This window comes from Gymnoscopelus braueri (assembly GCF_963280865.1).
Source record: "Gymnoscopelus braueri genome assembly, chromosome: 16".
Taxonomy (NCBI): domain Eukaryota; kingdom Metazoa; phylum Chordata; class Actinopteri; order Myctophiformes; family Myctophidae; genus Gymnoscopelus; species Gymnoscopelus braueri.
In genome coordinates, this window is record NC_137616.1 from 33,483,471 (window position 1) to 33,497,117 (window position 13,647).

General features: G+C 43.8%; 1 protein-coding gene across 1 annotated transcript; it reads right to left on the reverse strand.

The window, feature by feature from the left end:
* Nucleotides 1–3,005: 3,005 nt before the first annotated feature.
* Nucleotides 3,006–11,403, reverse strand: kcnk13b (potassium channel, subfamily K, member 13b; the record flags this gene model as incomplete). The annotated part of the gene is made up of 4 exons (XM_080453673.1): nucleotides 11,358–11,403; nucleotides 10,759–11,198; nucleotides 4,890–5,668; nucleotides 3,006–3,161 (listed from the first exon to the last, which is right to left on the reverse strand). The coding sequence occupies exons 2-4, from the start codon at nucleotides 11,102–11,104 to the stop codon at nucleotides 3,006–3,008; spliced, it is 1,281 nt and encodes a 426-aa protein (XP_080309799.1). The 5' UTR covers nucleotides 11,105–11,198; nucleotides 11,358–11,403.
* Nucleotides 11,404–13,647: the final 2,244 nt, after the last annotated feature.

Consider the following 13,647-nt stretch of genomic DNA (forward strand, 5'->3'; position numbering starts at 1 on the left):
AGCCACATGATTTGTTGTGTCTTTCCAAGGAAATCACAGTAATGAGACGGCTCACAGAGTTGGTATTTCTACAGCCATTCTTTTTAAGATATAGCAAATAATTGACCCATACAAAAATATTATAGCGCATTCTCTGCTGATTTACACTGTAGGCCTCGGTAGGTACACTTATGTCTCCAGAACATGACTGTTTTCCTGGTCAGCGTGTTCACTATAAAGCTAGCTTCTCTTGGCTATTTGCCTGTTGGGTCTATAGATCCACTAAAATCAGACACGCACTATCGGCTGAAAGAGCGTCGTGGAGCAGCCTCACACTGTAAAGTCAGTATGCAACAACAACAGTCTGAGGAAATGCACACCGTCCCCCAAAATCATGTAAAGCAAGGGTTCCTGAACCTTTCAGGCTGCGACCCCCCAAAATAATCATATTTGAACTGGGGACCCCCCACCCTGACAAGCACTTGGAATTATAGGCATTACATTTAGTTTGACTCAGTTCCACAGATAAATGTTGTGAAAATAGCCGGACTACAAGCTCACAACACCCTCGCACTGCAAGGCGTTGTGAGCAAGTTGTTGTTGTGAATTTGGTGTTAAAAAGGTGTTAAAGGTCATTAAATTGTAACTTTAGGCATGTGCAGATACCCCGCATACACTTATACTGTGTGTTGGTTTGTTTACTGTTGAGTGAGAAAACAATGTTGCACATTAAACTAATCATCTGGGGACCCCCCAAAATCATTTGGGACCACCAGTATGGGAACCACTGAGAGTTGTGAGCAAGTTGTTGTTGTGAATTTGGTGTTAGAAAGGTGTTAAAAGTCATTAAATTGTAACTTTAGGCATGTGCAGATACCCCGCATACACTTATACTGTGTGTTGGTTTGTTTACTGTTGAGTGAGAAAACAATGTTGCACATTAAACTAATCATCTGGGGACCCGCCAAAATCATTTGGGACCACCAGTATGGGAACCTCTGAGAGCATCATAGTGTCTTTCTCCCTCTGTTTTGTTTCTATCTTTGACCACATGTAGCCAGCCCGGAGCCAGCCTGGCTGCGGCTCTCTTTCACAGGGACCTTTCGATCTGTTTTCCTGCACTTTTGCTGCATTCAGAATAGAACAAACACTTCCGTGGGAGCGACAAGCTTACTACGGATAAAATAGCCTACGGTAAAGTGTCCCCCCCGCATTAAAGCTACAGGCCAAGGAACCTAACCTAGACAGGGGTTGAAGGTTTGAAAATGTCCTATTTACCTATCTAATGTCCATGCTACATTGTGTGTGTGAGCCAGAATGCATAGAGAGAGAGAGAGATAGGCAGAGAGAGAGAGAGAGAGAGAGAAAGAGAGAGAGAGAGAGAGAGAGAGAGAGAGAGATGTGGGAAATAATACGTCTCTAGTACGTTCATTTTCAGAAAGCATGCTCACATTCAGTCCAAATCCTGGACTGAATTACAGGGAGCACCATTGACAGTCTGCTCATAACTTTACACGTCCTGGGCGCTGATAGCCATGCAGTTAAAGGAGAATTTTGGACTAAGGTTTTCTTACCTTTTCTATGATATTATGATATGATATCTTAGGATGAATGGTACAGTAGAACATTTTCATAACTCCATCCCGGGTCCGCCACAGCTTAAAACGTGCGCGGATAGGCCTTGCGTAAGATCGCGAGGTAGACGAGATTGAAATCTTGAGATTTCAATCTCGTCTAGCGAGACTTAGATATTTTTTTTTTTTGGTTGCATAGTGTTCTGTCACTATGAACGTCAGATCAAAAAAAAAAAAAAGCTATTAAAATATGCGATTTACGTTTTAAGCTGTGGCGGACCCGGGATGGAGTTATGACATTTTACTACTGTACCATTCATCCTAAGATATCATAACGTCATAGAAAAGGTAAGAAAACCTTAGTCCAAAATTCTCCTTTAAGGTGCGTACCACATAGGCTCTGATAGCAAGTCCCGGAATCTATTCCTGGGCCCAGTGGACCTTTGCTGCATGTCACTCCGCGACTCTCTCTCCCTGTTCCCTTATCTCTACACTGTGGACTATCAATAAAGGGGGAGCCTGAAAATATAACTTTAAAAAAAGTACACCTCCTATAAATTGAGTTGAATATAGACATTCAGGAAACTATAAAGTACTTCTCTTGGATATGATTGTGCAAGAGAATGGTCTATAGAAACAGTTCTCAGCACCCACAAGGTGAATTTTCTTTTAATTTGATTATTTACCGCAGCAGCAGTCTCTGATAAACGGACGCCTGAAACGCTGATGAAGGCCTGAGTAGCCGAAGCGCGTCCGTTTGTCAGAGACTGCTGCTGCGGTAAATAATAAAATTAAAAGAACATTCACCTTGTGAGTGCGGACTGTTTCTATGGACTGTTCACTGAGAGACTGCACTTGACAGTAGAGCACGCTCAGCTCGGGACTTCTGCCCCCTAGTATTTGTGTGCAAGAGAATAGCCAGACTCTAAAATCAGGACGGCCATTTGAATACAATGACAATGTTGGTCTTGGTGATGGACAAGGCGGCAGAGAGGGGTCAGAGTTACAGCACAGTAGTGCTTTAGAGATGAGTCAAGGTTTAGGTTCGGCTTAGATACAAAGTACAATGTCAGTTTGGAAACGCGTGGATACAAGGTCTAAAACAGGCTGTTCCGTCACCATGGAAACTGCTGTCCCCGGTGGGGGAACATTCCGGCACGTTGGGCCCTGATCCAGATGTGAGACTCCGGCAGACTATGATTTATCTTTGAAGTGTCTGTATTCTGCCGTGGTTTGATTCCTAAGTGTAGCCCCATGGGGCGAGCTTGCTGTTCGATATCATGTGATGGAAATATGATGTATTCATTTATTCACTCTGACAACGATAGTGAGAAAATGATGTTCCGAAGAAGGCAGCCCCTTGGCTTTGACAACCCTCCCGGTGTGTCTGTGTGTCGACAGTTGTCTTGTCCCCTTTGCGTCACTCTGAAATGGTCCCGAGTCCCTTTGCCCCTATCTGTCCTGGCTGGTTTCTGCGAGTCGGTTGTTCATGATGCCAAGGGCGCCCACCCCTCCGGAGAAACCGTTTTGTCGCGAGCTGGAGCCGGACTGGCGAGGGTGCCCGTTGGCCATCTCTGACAGCTGCTTCTGCATTATGGCGAGGTTCACCTGCGGAGCGGGGATAGACGGAAAGGACATTAATAGACAAGGAAGAAAGCAATTACTGTCTGTTTCTGGCAGCGCTGCGTGATTCTGGGAATGAGAGATAAGTGTATAAAGGCAAGGCAAGTTTATTCATATAGCACATTTCAACAAGTGAAGTTCTTTACACAAAACAAAGCATTGAGACTTTGAAACATTGAAATGTGCTATAAAAATAGACAGGTCTGTCTGTCTATCTATCTAGCACATTTCAACAAGTTAATTCAAAGTGCAGAAAAAAGAGAGAAAGGAACCCATCTGTTTGGCTGGAGTAAAAATCCCCAACAAGGTGCCCTTTGATACAACTGGGTGACAAAATCTATGCAAAAAAAGGGATGAGACCAAGGCACTCTTGTGGAAAAAATAAAAAGCCTTTAATAGTCTGGCTAATGCATAGCAAGAATAGAAAATACACCTACGCGTTGCGGCAACAATGCCTTCATCAGGGTGACTAAGATAATTCAAAGTGCTTTGCATAAAACATTGAGCACTGAGACGCCGAGCATTAAGCATAAAACGAAACACATTATAATAGGACGTACAGTTGAATACAATTAAGAAAATGCATGTTGGCCCCAAACCATTCAATGCTTTATAAGCCAATAGTAGTATTTTGACAGACAGGGAGCCAGTGGAAAGATCTCAGAACTGGAGTGATATAATCCACTTTCTTGGTATTAGTAAGGAAGGACTTGTCTTGAGTAGCAGTGTTCTGAATCAACTGCAGTCATCTTTAGGGAGACCTGTATAGACACCATTATAATGGTCAAGTCTATACATTCTTCCTTGGCTCCAAAAACAATTACTTTGTTTAAGAAAGAAGAACATTCGGGCATATCCTTGTTGATTTGTCCAACGCATTTACTCAGTCCTTTTATGGTTACGCAAATGTGTGTGTCGTCTGCATAATTATGGCATCATATTTTGTGGTTTTCCATAATAATTGGGAGTGAGCCTGCAGTTCTGACTGCAAGGGGGAGTTTGGGAGTTTGAGAGCCAGGAGCGAGAAGCGTCTAGGACGTGTGGAATGTTGGCCAGGTTGTTTTAGGGAAGGCTCAAACAGCCTTCCTGCTGATCTAAGTGAGCGGAAAGGGTTGAGGGTTGGATCATGTCCTGAAGGTAAAGGGGAGCCAGTGACTTTGGTTCCCTTGCAGGCCATCATCAATGTTTTGTACTAGGTGAAGGTAGCAACCCAGAAGCCAATGAAGGGAACACAAAAGGGGGGAGACGAGAACATTTTGGGAGGTTGAGACCAGGTGTGCAAGAGTATTCTGGATTATTTGAAGGGACACTTCATGACCTGGCCCCTAATTACATTTTTGAGTTATTAACCCCTTACGAGCCTGTGTGCAGCCTGAAGTCTTCAGGCAGGAAATGTTGGTTGTTCCTGAGTCGAGTCTGAAGATAAAGGAAGACAAAGTCTGAAGACAAAGGTCTGAAGACAAAGGAGAGGAGAGGGGCTCAGGCTTGATGAATCAATTACTTTTTTTGGAAGGCCTTTCCATAATTCAAAGATTTGACTCCCTTAATGTTTTTATTTCTCAGTGCACTTTATATTTTGTACATGATATTACTCTGTTGCTGATCCTTTTTGCCCTTCATTTTTATGCACTTTGCAACTTTGTTTGGATAAGTGCCTTGTAAATAAAGCTTATCATTTATTATTTGCTATTATTGTCATTATTAAATGCTCACCTTGTTGGCGGCCAGGAAGTCCCTCATGGATATCATCTCTCCGGACATTCTTCGCCCGGTGTCCGTCTCACTGTCATTGACCGCGTCTGTCTCAATGGAGGGGTCTCGACGCGCGCGCAGGTGGCCCGGGGCCACCACGTTCCGCCGGGGGTGCCGATGTGGGCGCTGCCCGCCCTGCCCGGTGAAACAGCGACAACAGGGTGCCTCCAGCCTCCTAAGCAGCCAGTTGAGCACCTGCTTGATGATGATAGAGATGACGTTGAACAGGGAGTAGATGCAGCACACGCCGGTCAGGATGAATAAGAAGTTGCCCAGCCGGTAGGCGGCTGTGGCCTGGCCCTCGTAAACGGCCCGCTGGCTGCTCACCATGTCCCCGAAGCCGATGGTGCTGAAGGCCACGAAGCAGAAGTACAGCGAGTCCAGGTAGCCCCAGCCTTCGGCCGCCGAGTACATGAACGAGGCGCAGCAGGACACCAAGATGGCCGCCATGCCCAGGATCAGCATCACGCAGTAGACCGAGGGCTTCCAGCCCGCCAGGCCGTCCCCTCTGCCTCGGCCTCCTCCTCCCCCACTTCCCTCGGAGACTCGGCGGCCATTTTGTGTCAGCGCGGCCTTGCTCTGTCGCCGCTCGTGGCAGGACTTGAGGACGTAGGCGATGACGGTGATGACGCGCTCCAGAAAGAGGTTGAAGAAGAGGATGGTGGAAGCGCAGCCTATGAGGCCGTAGAACATTAGGAAGACTTTACCTCCGATGGTGGCAGGAGTGGTCATCCCGAACCCTAGGAGACACAGGAAATTAACATGAACATTTTAGGCATTTAGCTGACAGTGTCATCCAGAGTGACTTTAAATGAGTATGTATATGTAGGGCCCAAGTGTCACGCTAGAACACACTTAAACAACTGGATCCATTAGCTGTTGATGTACACTTACACAAATTACTCTAATTAAACCAAATACTAGTGCGTTTAACGATAAAGCATGTAGACAAGGACTTCCGGTAAGATGGCGGAGAGAGGAGAAGCTTAACAAACAAGCTCTCTACAGTCGGTAAAAATACTATGATTAAAACAGGACCAAAGTGGGAAAAATATGAAGAGAAATGAACAGTAAACAAAGATGAAGCCATAGAAACAACCGAAAACTTATAGCAGAAAGACAAAGTAGCGAAATCATCGACAACGAAGGAGGAAAAAGAGACGAGGAAGACGAGGGTCTGAAAATGGACGAGGGCCTTACTGAAGTGCTTCGTGCGGGACTCGCAGATATAACTGCGGAGCTAAAATCCTTCAAACAAGAAATACAACAGGAGCTGTCGGCTTTTAAAGACGAAATAAAGAAAGAAATGAAGGAGGAGATCGCGGGCTTTCGCAAGGAGGTGGACCTCCAGGCGAAAAGACACGACGAGGAAATAGCAACGCTAAAGTCGGATACAAACGAAGCACAAACGCGCATTTCAAAGGTGGAGGACTGGAGAGTGGGGGCGGACGGAGCCATGAAGGTGTTAGTGGACCATGTGGAGATATTACAAACAAAACTTTTGGAGCTCGAGTCCAGGGCGAGGCGGACGAATTTAAGGGTCTTCAATCTACAGGAAGGAATTGAAGGGACCTCGGTAATAAAGTATATGGAGAAACTATTTCAAGAGGAGCTAGTCCTACCCGAAGGGACCCAGCTCCAAATACAGAGAGGTCATCGAGCGCTATCCCAGAGACCAAGCAATCCGTCTGCACCCCCCAGGTCCATTGTACTGAACTTCCTACAATTCGAGACGAAAGAATTGATATTAAGAAAGGCGTGGGAGGCAAACATTCAAGTAGGAGGCAAACGAATAGGATTTGACCACGACTATCCTCCCGAAATTGTCCGTATGAGGAAAGACTACCTTCCAGCTAAAAAAATCCTAAAAGAAAAGAGAATTATCTTCAAGACGCCTTTCACAAAGATGAGGATCCACTGGCCAGAAGGGATAAAGACGTATAACAGCGCGGAGGAAGTCACCCAAGCCTTGGAGGAGAGAGGCTTCGTGGAGGGAGAGCCGAGCGGGGAACGACGCGCAGATTCGCCGGGGGAGGAGAAGGGCCATGCAGGGCCAACGGCGGAGACAGAGGGAAACGCGGAGCCGGCGGCGGAGGCGAGGGAACAAGCGAAAGCAAGCCGTGGATCACCGGAGTGGAAGCGAGAGACGAAGACGAGAGGAGCGATGAGAAGAGCTAAGGAAAAGCTGGAAGTGTATAAAAATCAAAGAAAACAATGAGTACTTTCTGCTGAAAATAAGAGTTAACATTGAGTTGATAAGAAGGGGGGGGGGGAAGAAAATGACGAGGGAAGGTAAAATACGAGGAGGAAAAAAAGAGTAAATTATGGACGTCATATCTGTTTAAAAAAGTCGAAGCAAACCCTCCTGTATCTGATGTAATGGTAATTATAGGATCAGCACTAACTCAGTAAGGGATTTATGATAGAAATTAGGGCTTCATCTGATAACAAGGTGGATTATTTTCTGTTTTTTCTTTATTTTGGGTTACAAAATACCGACGGTGAGGTCTGTTCTGTTTAGAGGTTGATGGCTAGGCGCTGGGGAAGCCCAAGGGTTGGGTTTAGTACTAGTTGCCTAGAGGGGAGGCCCCGTGTAAGACGGGGATTACTCCCACACCCTATTATGAGGGTTTAGGGGTCACGGTGGTTTTACCCCGTGTTTGGAGGTCACATTTTTTGTAATTTTGTTTTAGGTTGTATGTGTGAAACTGATAACTGATGGCAGATACTATGGAATGGATATGAGAGGGCTACATGTAACAAGAAGAGAAACAAGATATAAAGATGACTAATGTGGTTGGAATAATGTCGCCTAATGTGAATGGCCTGAATTCTCTGATAAAAAGACAAAGGGTGATGACAAAATTGAAAAAATAAAAAATGCAAGTATTTTTTTTACAAGAGACTCTTTTAACAAAAAAAGGAACATGAGAAATTAAAAACATCTATACACCCCCAGAAAGTGATAAGAAAGACATTTGATGCAAAAAGAGGGGAAAAAAAAGAAAAAAAAAAGAAAGGAAAATCACTTGTGATATGCCATTGTAACAAGAAGGTGCACATCTGAAAAGTTGTCGGTTTCAAAATGTTTGTCCTTTGGTGTTTGTTTCTTTTGTTGTGTTTCGTGTCTATGTAGTGTATTGTATGTATGTGTGTGTAAAAAAATGAATAAAAATTCTAAGTGACAAAAAAAAAAAAGCATGTAGACAAAATCACTCTGATTTCTCGATTGTAGCAATTACTTGCTCCTCTTCGACACTAGATTCTCTTTCTGCATGAGCACAATCTGAAAGCATTACTGTCACAAAAGGACGCCCTCTCCACCGCTTTCCCTCTCTCTTATTCACTCGCTGTCTCATGCATACATGGGTGTGGGGGAGGCAGAGAGAGATGCTTCATAGAATCAGCTGCTCAAACGTAACCTTTAAAACTACACGAGTTGAACTCGAGTTTGTCGGCCATTAATTAAGATCGTTAATTACCGACCTCCCCTCACTCTGCCATCCTCCTCTCAGACAGTACAACCTCAGATATCCTTTTATCTCTATCCGTCTCTTTCCCTTTGCTATATGCACGCACAAACGCGTGCACACACACGCACACGCACACGCACACACACACACACACACACACACACACACACACACACACACAGACACACAATATAATTGCTGTTACTCAACCACGCACCGATTCTGTTTTCAGCCCATGGGCCCAGCAAATCATTACCACCATTCCCACGGGGTTTGATTAGTCTTGTTCTATACTGTCATTGAATTCTCTTTAATTGTTTTGCAATAGCTTTTGCTATAGGCTTAGATTGTTTTGTGTACTCTTAAAAAAAGGGCCCAATCGCTAGTAGACTTTACAGAAAGGACAATACAGAAACACACATTAAATATTTGAATATTTTTCAGCATCAAGGTTGCAGTTGCAGAGTGACTCTTCCCACCCAAAAGCCCACTCTTATTGATTCTTGCAGGCATTGTTTTCAGGTCAACGTACAATAGCTGAAGGCAATGGCAACATTTCACCTCAGATTATGCACTGTAGTTTTCAGTATTCACTCCATCATATTAAGTATATTAACTGTTTGCTGATTGTAGTGATGATAGCTTACTTGTATGTTTGTATGTTTGTTGGTTGGTTGTGGTGGTAAGGAGGTTATCATAGTATTGGGTCTGAAGACAGATACCTGCCATATACCATGTTGATATTCAACCAGCTCCAAGCAAAATAAATGCCTTATTTTTTCATCCATCATTTGACACCTGATTGCGCTGCGTTAGCCATACCCCACCTGTCTCTCTCTTCTCATGAACACGTACTGTCTGTTCCCACATCAGAATCTTCTGTTGCGTTTGAAAGTCGTGGGTGAAACCGTGTTTACTGAAACATGCATAATGCAGGTTTCCGTAAACATCGGGATTCTTAAATCTTAAGAGTAGCCGTGTTCCAATGTATGATGCATTGGAACTCTTAAGATTTAAGAAGCCCACAGATTTCTATGGGGTTGATGTTACAACGATATTGGCTGTGCATTCAACACCGACAGGTGTAGCAGCAATATAAATTCTTCGACATTGGCTGCACTGTTGCTGAGCTACAGAAAAGCAAAGTGCCAGCTTGCGTCATAATAAAAGCATACTCCTCAACGTGGCTCTTTAACACCAAGTACACAACAGACTTAAATTTGGAGAGGATGTGATTGCGACCTTATAATAATAGGCTCTCCAGGCACTAATTGAGGTGGATTTCTGTCCACAGAACAATGACAACAAGCAAGTGTAGTCGACTGTATTTTTTACAGTTATTGATGTGCTAGCTGACCTATTGAGTAAGATATATAACCTACTGTGCACAACAAGGTCAAACTCAAGTTGTGTTACTGTTGGCCAAATAAATCTGGATGTAAAATGTAGGTTTAAAGCAGCCTAGCGATGGATTTTATTGTGTAAATGGAACTTTTATACCTCACAGGTTTTGCTTGCATTTACCATTTGTTCTATATTGACCATATTGGATTCAGCTATATACCCCAGTGACACAGAGCCCTCCCCTAATCAATGATGTTACATATCAAATTATCAATGTAATGACAATGGAAATGAATAGGAAACATTGGAAAAGCTATAATATTGATAGCATCCAGAAGGGTGTATTGTGAAGAAAGACATTTCTGAGCGGTACATAAAATGCCCAGACAAAATGTGTATGATTAAACCAAAGTTACTCCATGCATAGTCCACAGTGTAGCAGACAAAAATGAACTCTAAACTTACTAAAGTTATATTTCTTTGGGTTTGATTGGAAATAGTTTGTTCACAAACACTGACTAGTGGGTTGGCAGGGCTGCCAACCCTCCTTGATTCTGCAGGAGTGTCCTTGATTTCAACCACATCCCCTTGAGGACTCCTTGATTGACATCTTTCCTTGATTTCTCCTTGATTTGGTATCAAACTCCCAAAATTCACCAGAACACAGGAAATTACACGATACATCTACTCTGTTTAAAAGTACAAGATAGGTCTTTAATTGCTTCAGACATCAAATCAATTTCTTAATGGATGAAATTTCTAAATGTACCCATCATTTTGCAATGCTAGTAAAGCAAGCCTGATAAAAGTATCACACTCCCCAAATTCACCAGAACACATGAAATTACATCTACTCTTTTTTGGGGGGAAGACAACTAACTAATTAAATAAAAACAATTATAAATTGATTCTCAGTCAGTCGAATGTTGGCAGGCCTGATGAAGCCTTAAATCAAACGGTGCTTTAAAAAAAATAAAGAAAAACAAATAAACATGGGGCCATCATGATCTCACCTATGGTAGAAACCACAGTCCCCACGAAGTAGAAGGCTCCGGGGAAGTCCCAGCGAGGTCTGATGGTGTCCACGCGGATCCCGGCCACGTTCGCCTCCTCGTAGCTCCTGAGGAAGTTGTTGAGCTCTCTGGTGCTCAGGTTGTACTTGTGGCTGAAGTGCTCGAACCTCTGCGCCCATCGCTCCTTGGCTTCGTGCTCCTTGGGCTGCTCCAGAGCCGAGAAGACGGCGGCTCCGCAGAGCAGGTAGGTGATGATGAACAGAGCCAGCAGCAGGAACCTGGCGTTGTCCTCGTTCAGTGGCCCCACGCCACCGCCGCAGACACAGCAGCCGCTTCTGCATGCCATTATGGTGGGCTAACTGTCACCTACTGTGTGGCATGGGCTGCGATCAGGGACCTGTGACATGATGATGATGATGATGATCTCAAGATTACGCACGCTGTAAAAAATCCAATAAAAAAACACAAAAGAAAGCACTGACCATCATGAACTTGATGGTAAACCTAAATGTATTGCGATGTACTATATATTCATATATCTGTATGTGATGATGTAAAATTGTGGAATAAAAAATAGAAGAAAGAAAAAGATTACGCACGCAGCTGTTATCGTCCACCGTAATGCGCTTCATGGAGGAGAGAAGACAAATCAACAACGAGAATATGCTCGATCAGTTCATGGTGAAAAAAACTCCTGCGCGGTTTGAGGATCTTGAGAGAGAAGCTTAAAAGCGGAAAACAGAAAACGGAGGAAGTTTAGCTCCGCTATAATATATTGACAGCAGGCTCTCCACCTGGTGGCATTCTGTTTCTTCACTGGTTCCTTACAGGAGCGATCATCTGCGCACGAATCACGATCCAGATTCATCGCCTAAAGCGTCTAATAACGTCATCAAGCTCCGCGGATACCAGAAGAAAAATATCGTTAACCAACTGCCGGGTGAAAGTTGTCAGTGACAAAGTTCCGTTACCGTGAGAACGGATACCAAAACGCTCGCCCCAAAACACGGTCCCTCCGGGGCAAATCCGGCGACCTCGGAACGGTCGCCACCTGGTATTCCTAAACGTCGTAGGGGCTATCCTAAACGTAGCCTCTGTAAAACGGTTCCAAAACCTAACCTTAGGCTCTATTCCTAAACGTAACGTCAGTAAACTATGCCTAAAACTAACCTTATTCCTAAACGTAACCTCAGTAAACTATGCCAAAACCTAACCTTATTCCGGCCAAACTTCTCCTCAGTAAACAAATACAAGAACACAAGAACCGCTGGGGGCGAGCGGTCCGCGAAAAGAAATGGGGGTGAGCGTGTTTTGGGGCGAGTCTTCCGGAGCTTCAACCTGTGGCTGCACACACGCACGCACGCGGGCGCACGCATGCACGCACGCATGCACGCACGCGCGCACACACACACACACACACACACACACACACACACACACACACACACACACACACGCACGCACGCACGCACGCACGCACGCACGCACGCACACACACACACGCACACACACACACACACACACACACACACACACACACACACGCAGTTGTGCTGTTGTGTCTAGTCCTCCCCAGAGCGCACCTTACAGGCGCTGTAGTGTTCATTTAACTGAGACAATGTGTTAACATTTGTAAATTCCTCCGAGTAAAATTAACACTGCGGATTGCACTGTGTATGATTTGGTTAAACATAAGAACAAGTTGTGTTCCTATGCGTAACGGGCTTTTTGATAGTTTCCCTCGACACATTTTGCCGATTTAATGGATAATTTCTCATTAATTTAAATGAACAACACAACCAAGTTGGAAAACAAGAAACTTCCGTCCAAGTATATGCCCGACACATAGCTCTTGTAAACTTGGGAGAGACAAATTCGGCAATTATGTCAATATGTCATGTAATGTGTTTGCATAACCAGATCAATATCACTTGACCTTTTACAAGCTGGAATCAGAGATTTATGCATCTGCTCATGCTTATACCCAGGGAGATGTGAGCAAATGTCACGGCGAAACGGGGGTAAAAAATAAATTATTCAAACTCACACTGACAACAGAAGAGGTCTTTTTATACATTTTAGAGATTGAAAATGAAAATTTCAGCACCACGGACAGCTACAGTTCTCTGTCCTGTTCCCATGTCATAACGTAGGCCACCCGCCATAGGCCTACACTCATTCTGGTTTTAAACTAATATACAGGGGTTTCACTTAAGTAAAAGTATCAATACCACAATTTGGAAATACTCCGGTATTCAACATATACTTGAGTAAAAGTATAAAAGTATTGGGGAATACCACTCAATACCACTCCGCCCCCCTCAGCCAAAATGTCACTGATCACAGGACCTCAATCAATTATCCAGTTCTAGGCAACACAGAAGGGGGGGGGACTTTTTTCTTATTTCCACACAACAGCTGGTGTATTAAAGACATAGTTCAATGTTGAAAATTAGTGGTCTTTCCCTTTAAAGTGCCAAAAGTAGAGGTAGGCCTACTCGTTATGCAGAATGTCCCGTTTCACAAGGTATCATATAAAATGTATTCAAATCTTCTGAAAATGTTCTTCTACAGAAGAAAATTCACATCAAGCTCACAAGCTTGTAGATTGGCTATTTTCAAATGGACGAAATGTATAGGGCTGAAGTGGTTAATGTATGTTTTGTAATAATCAAAAGCTACAAAGTAACTAGTAACTAGGCTATAAGTCTTCAAACATGTGTAGTGGAGTAAAAGTATCATATTTGCCTTTGACATGTAGTGGATTAGAAGTAAAAGTACTGAACATTGGAAATACTCAACTCCAGTAAAGTAAAAAATACCTCAAAATTGTACATGCCAATATGTGAAGATCACTGACTATGTATTCCACTGAGGTTTGGACAGAAT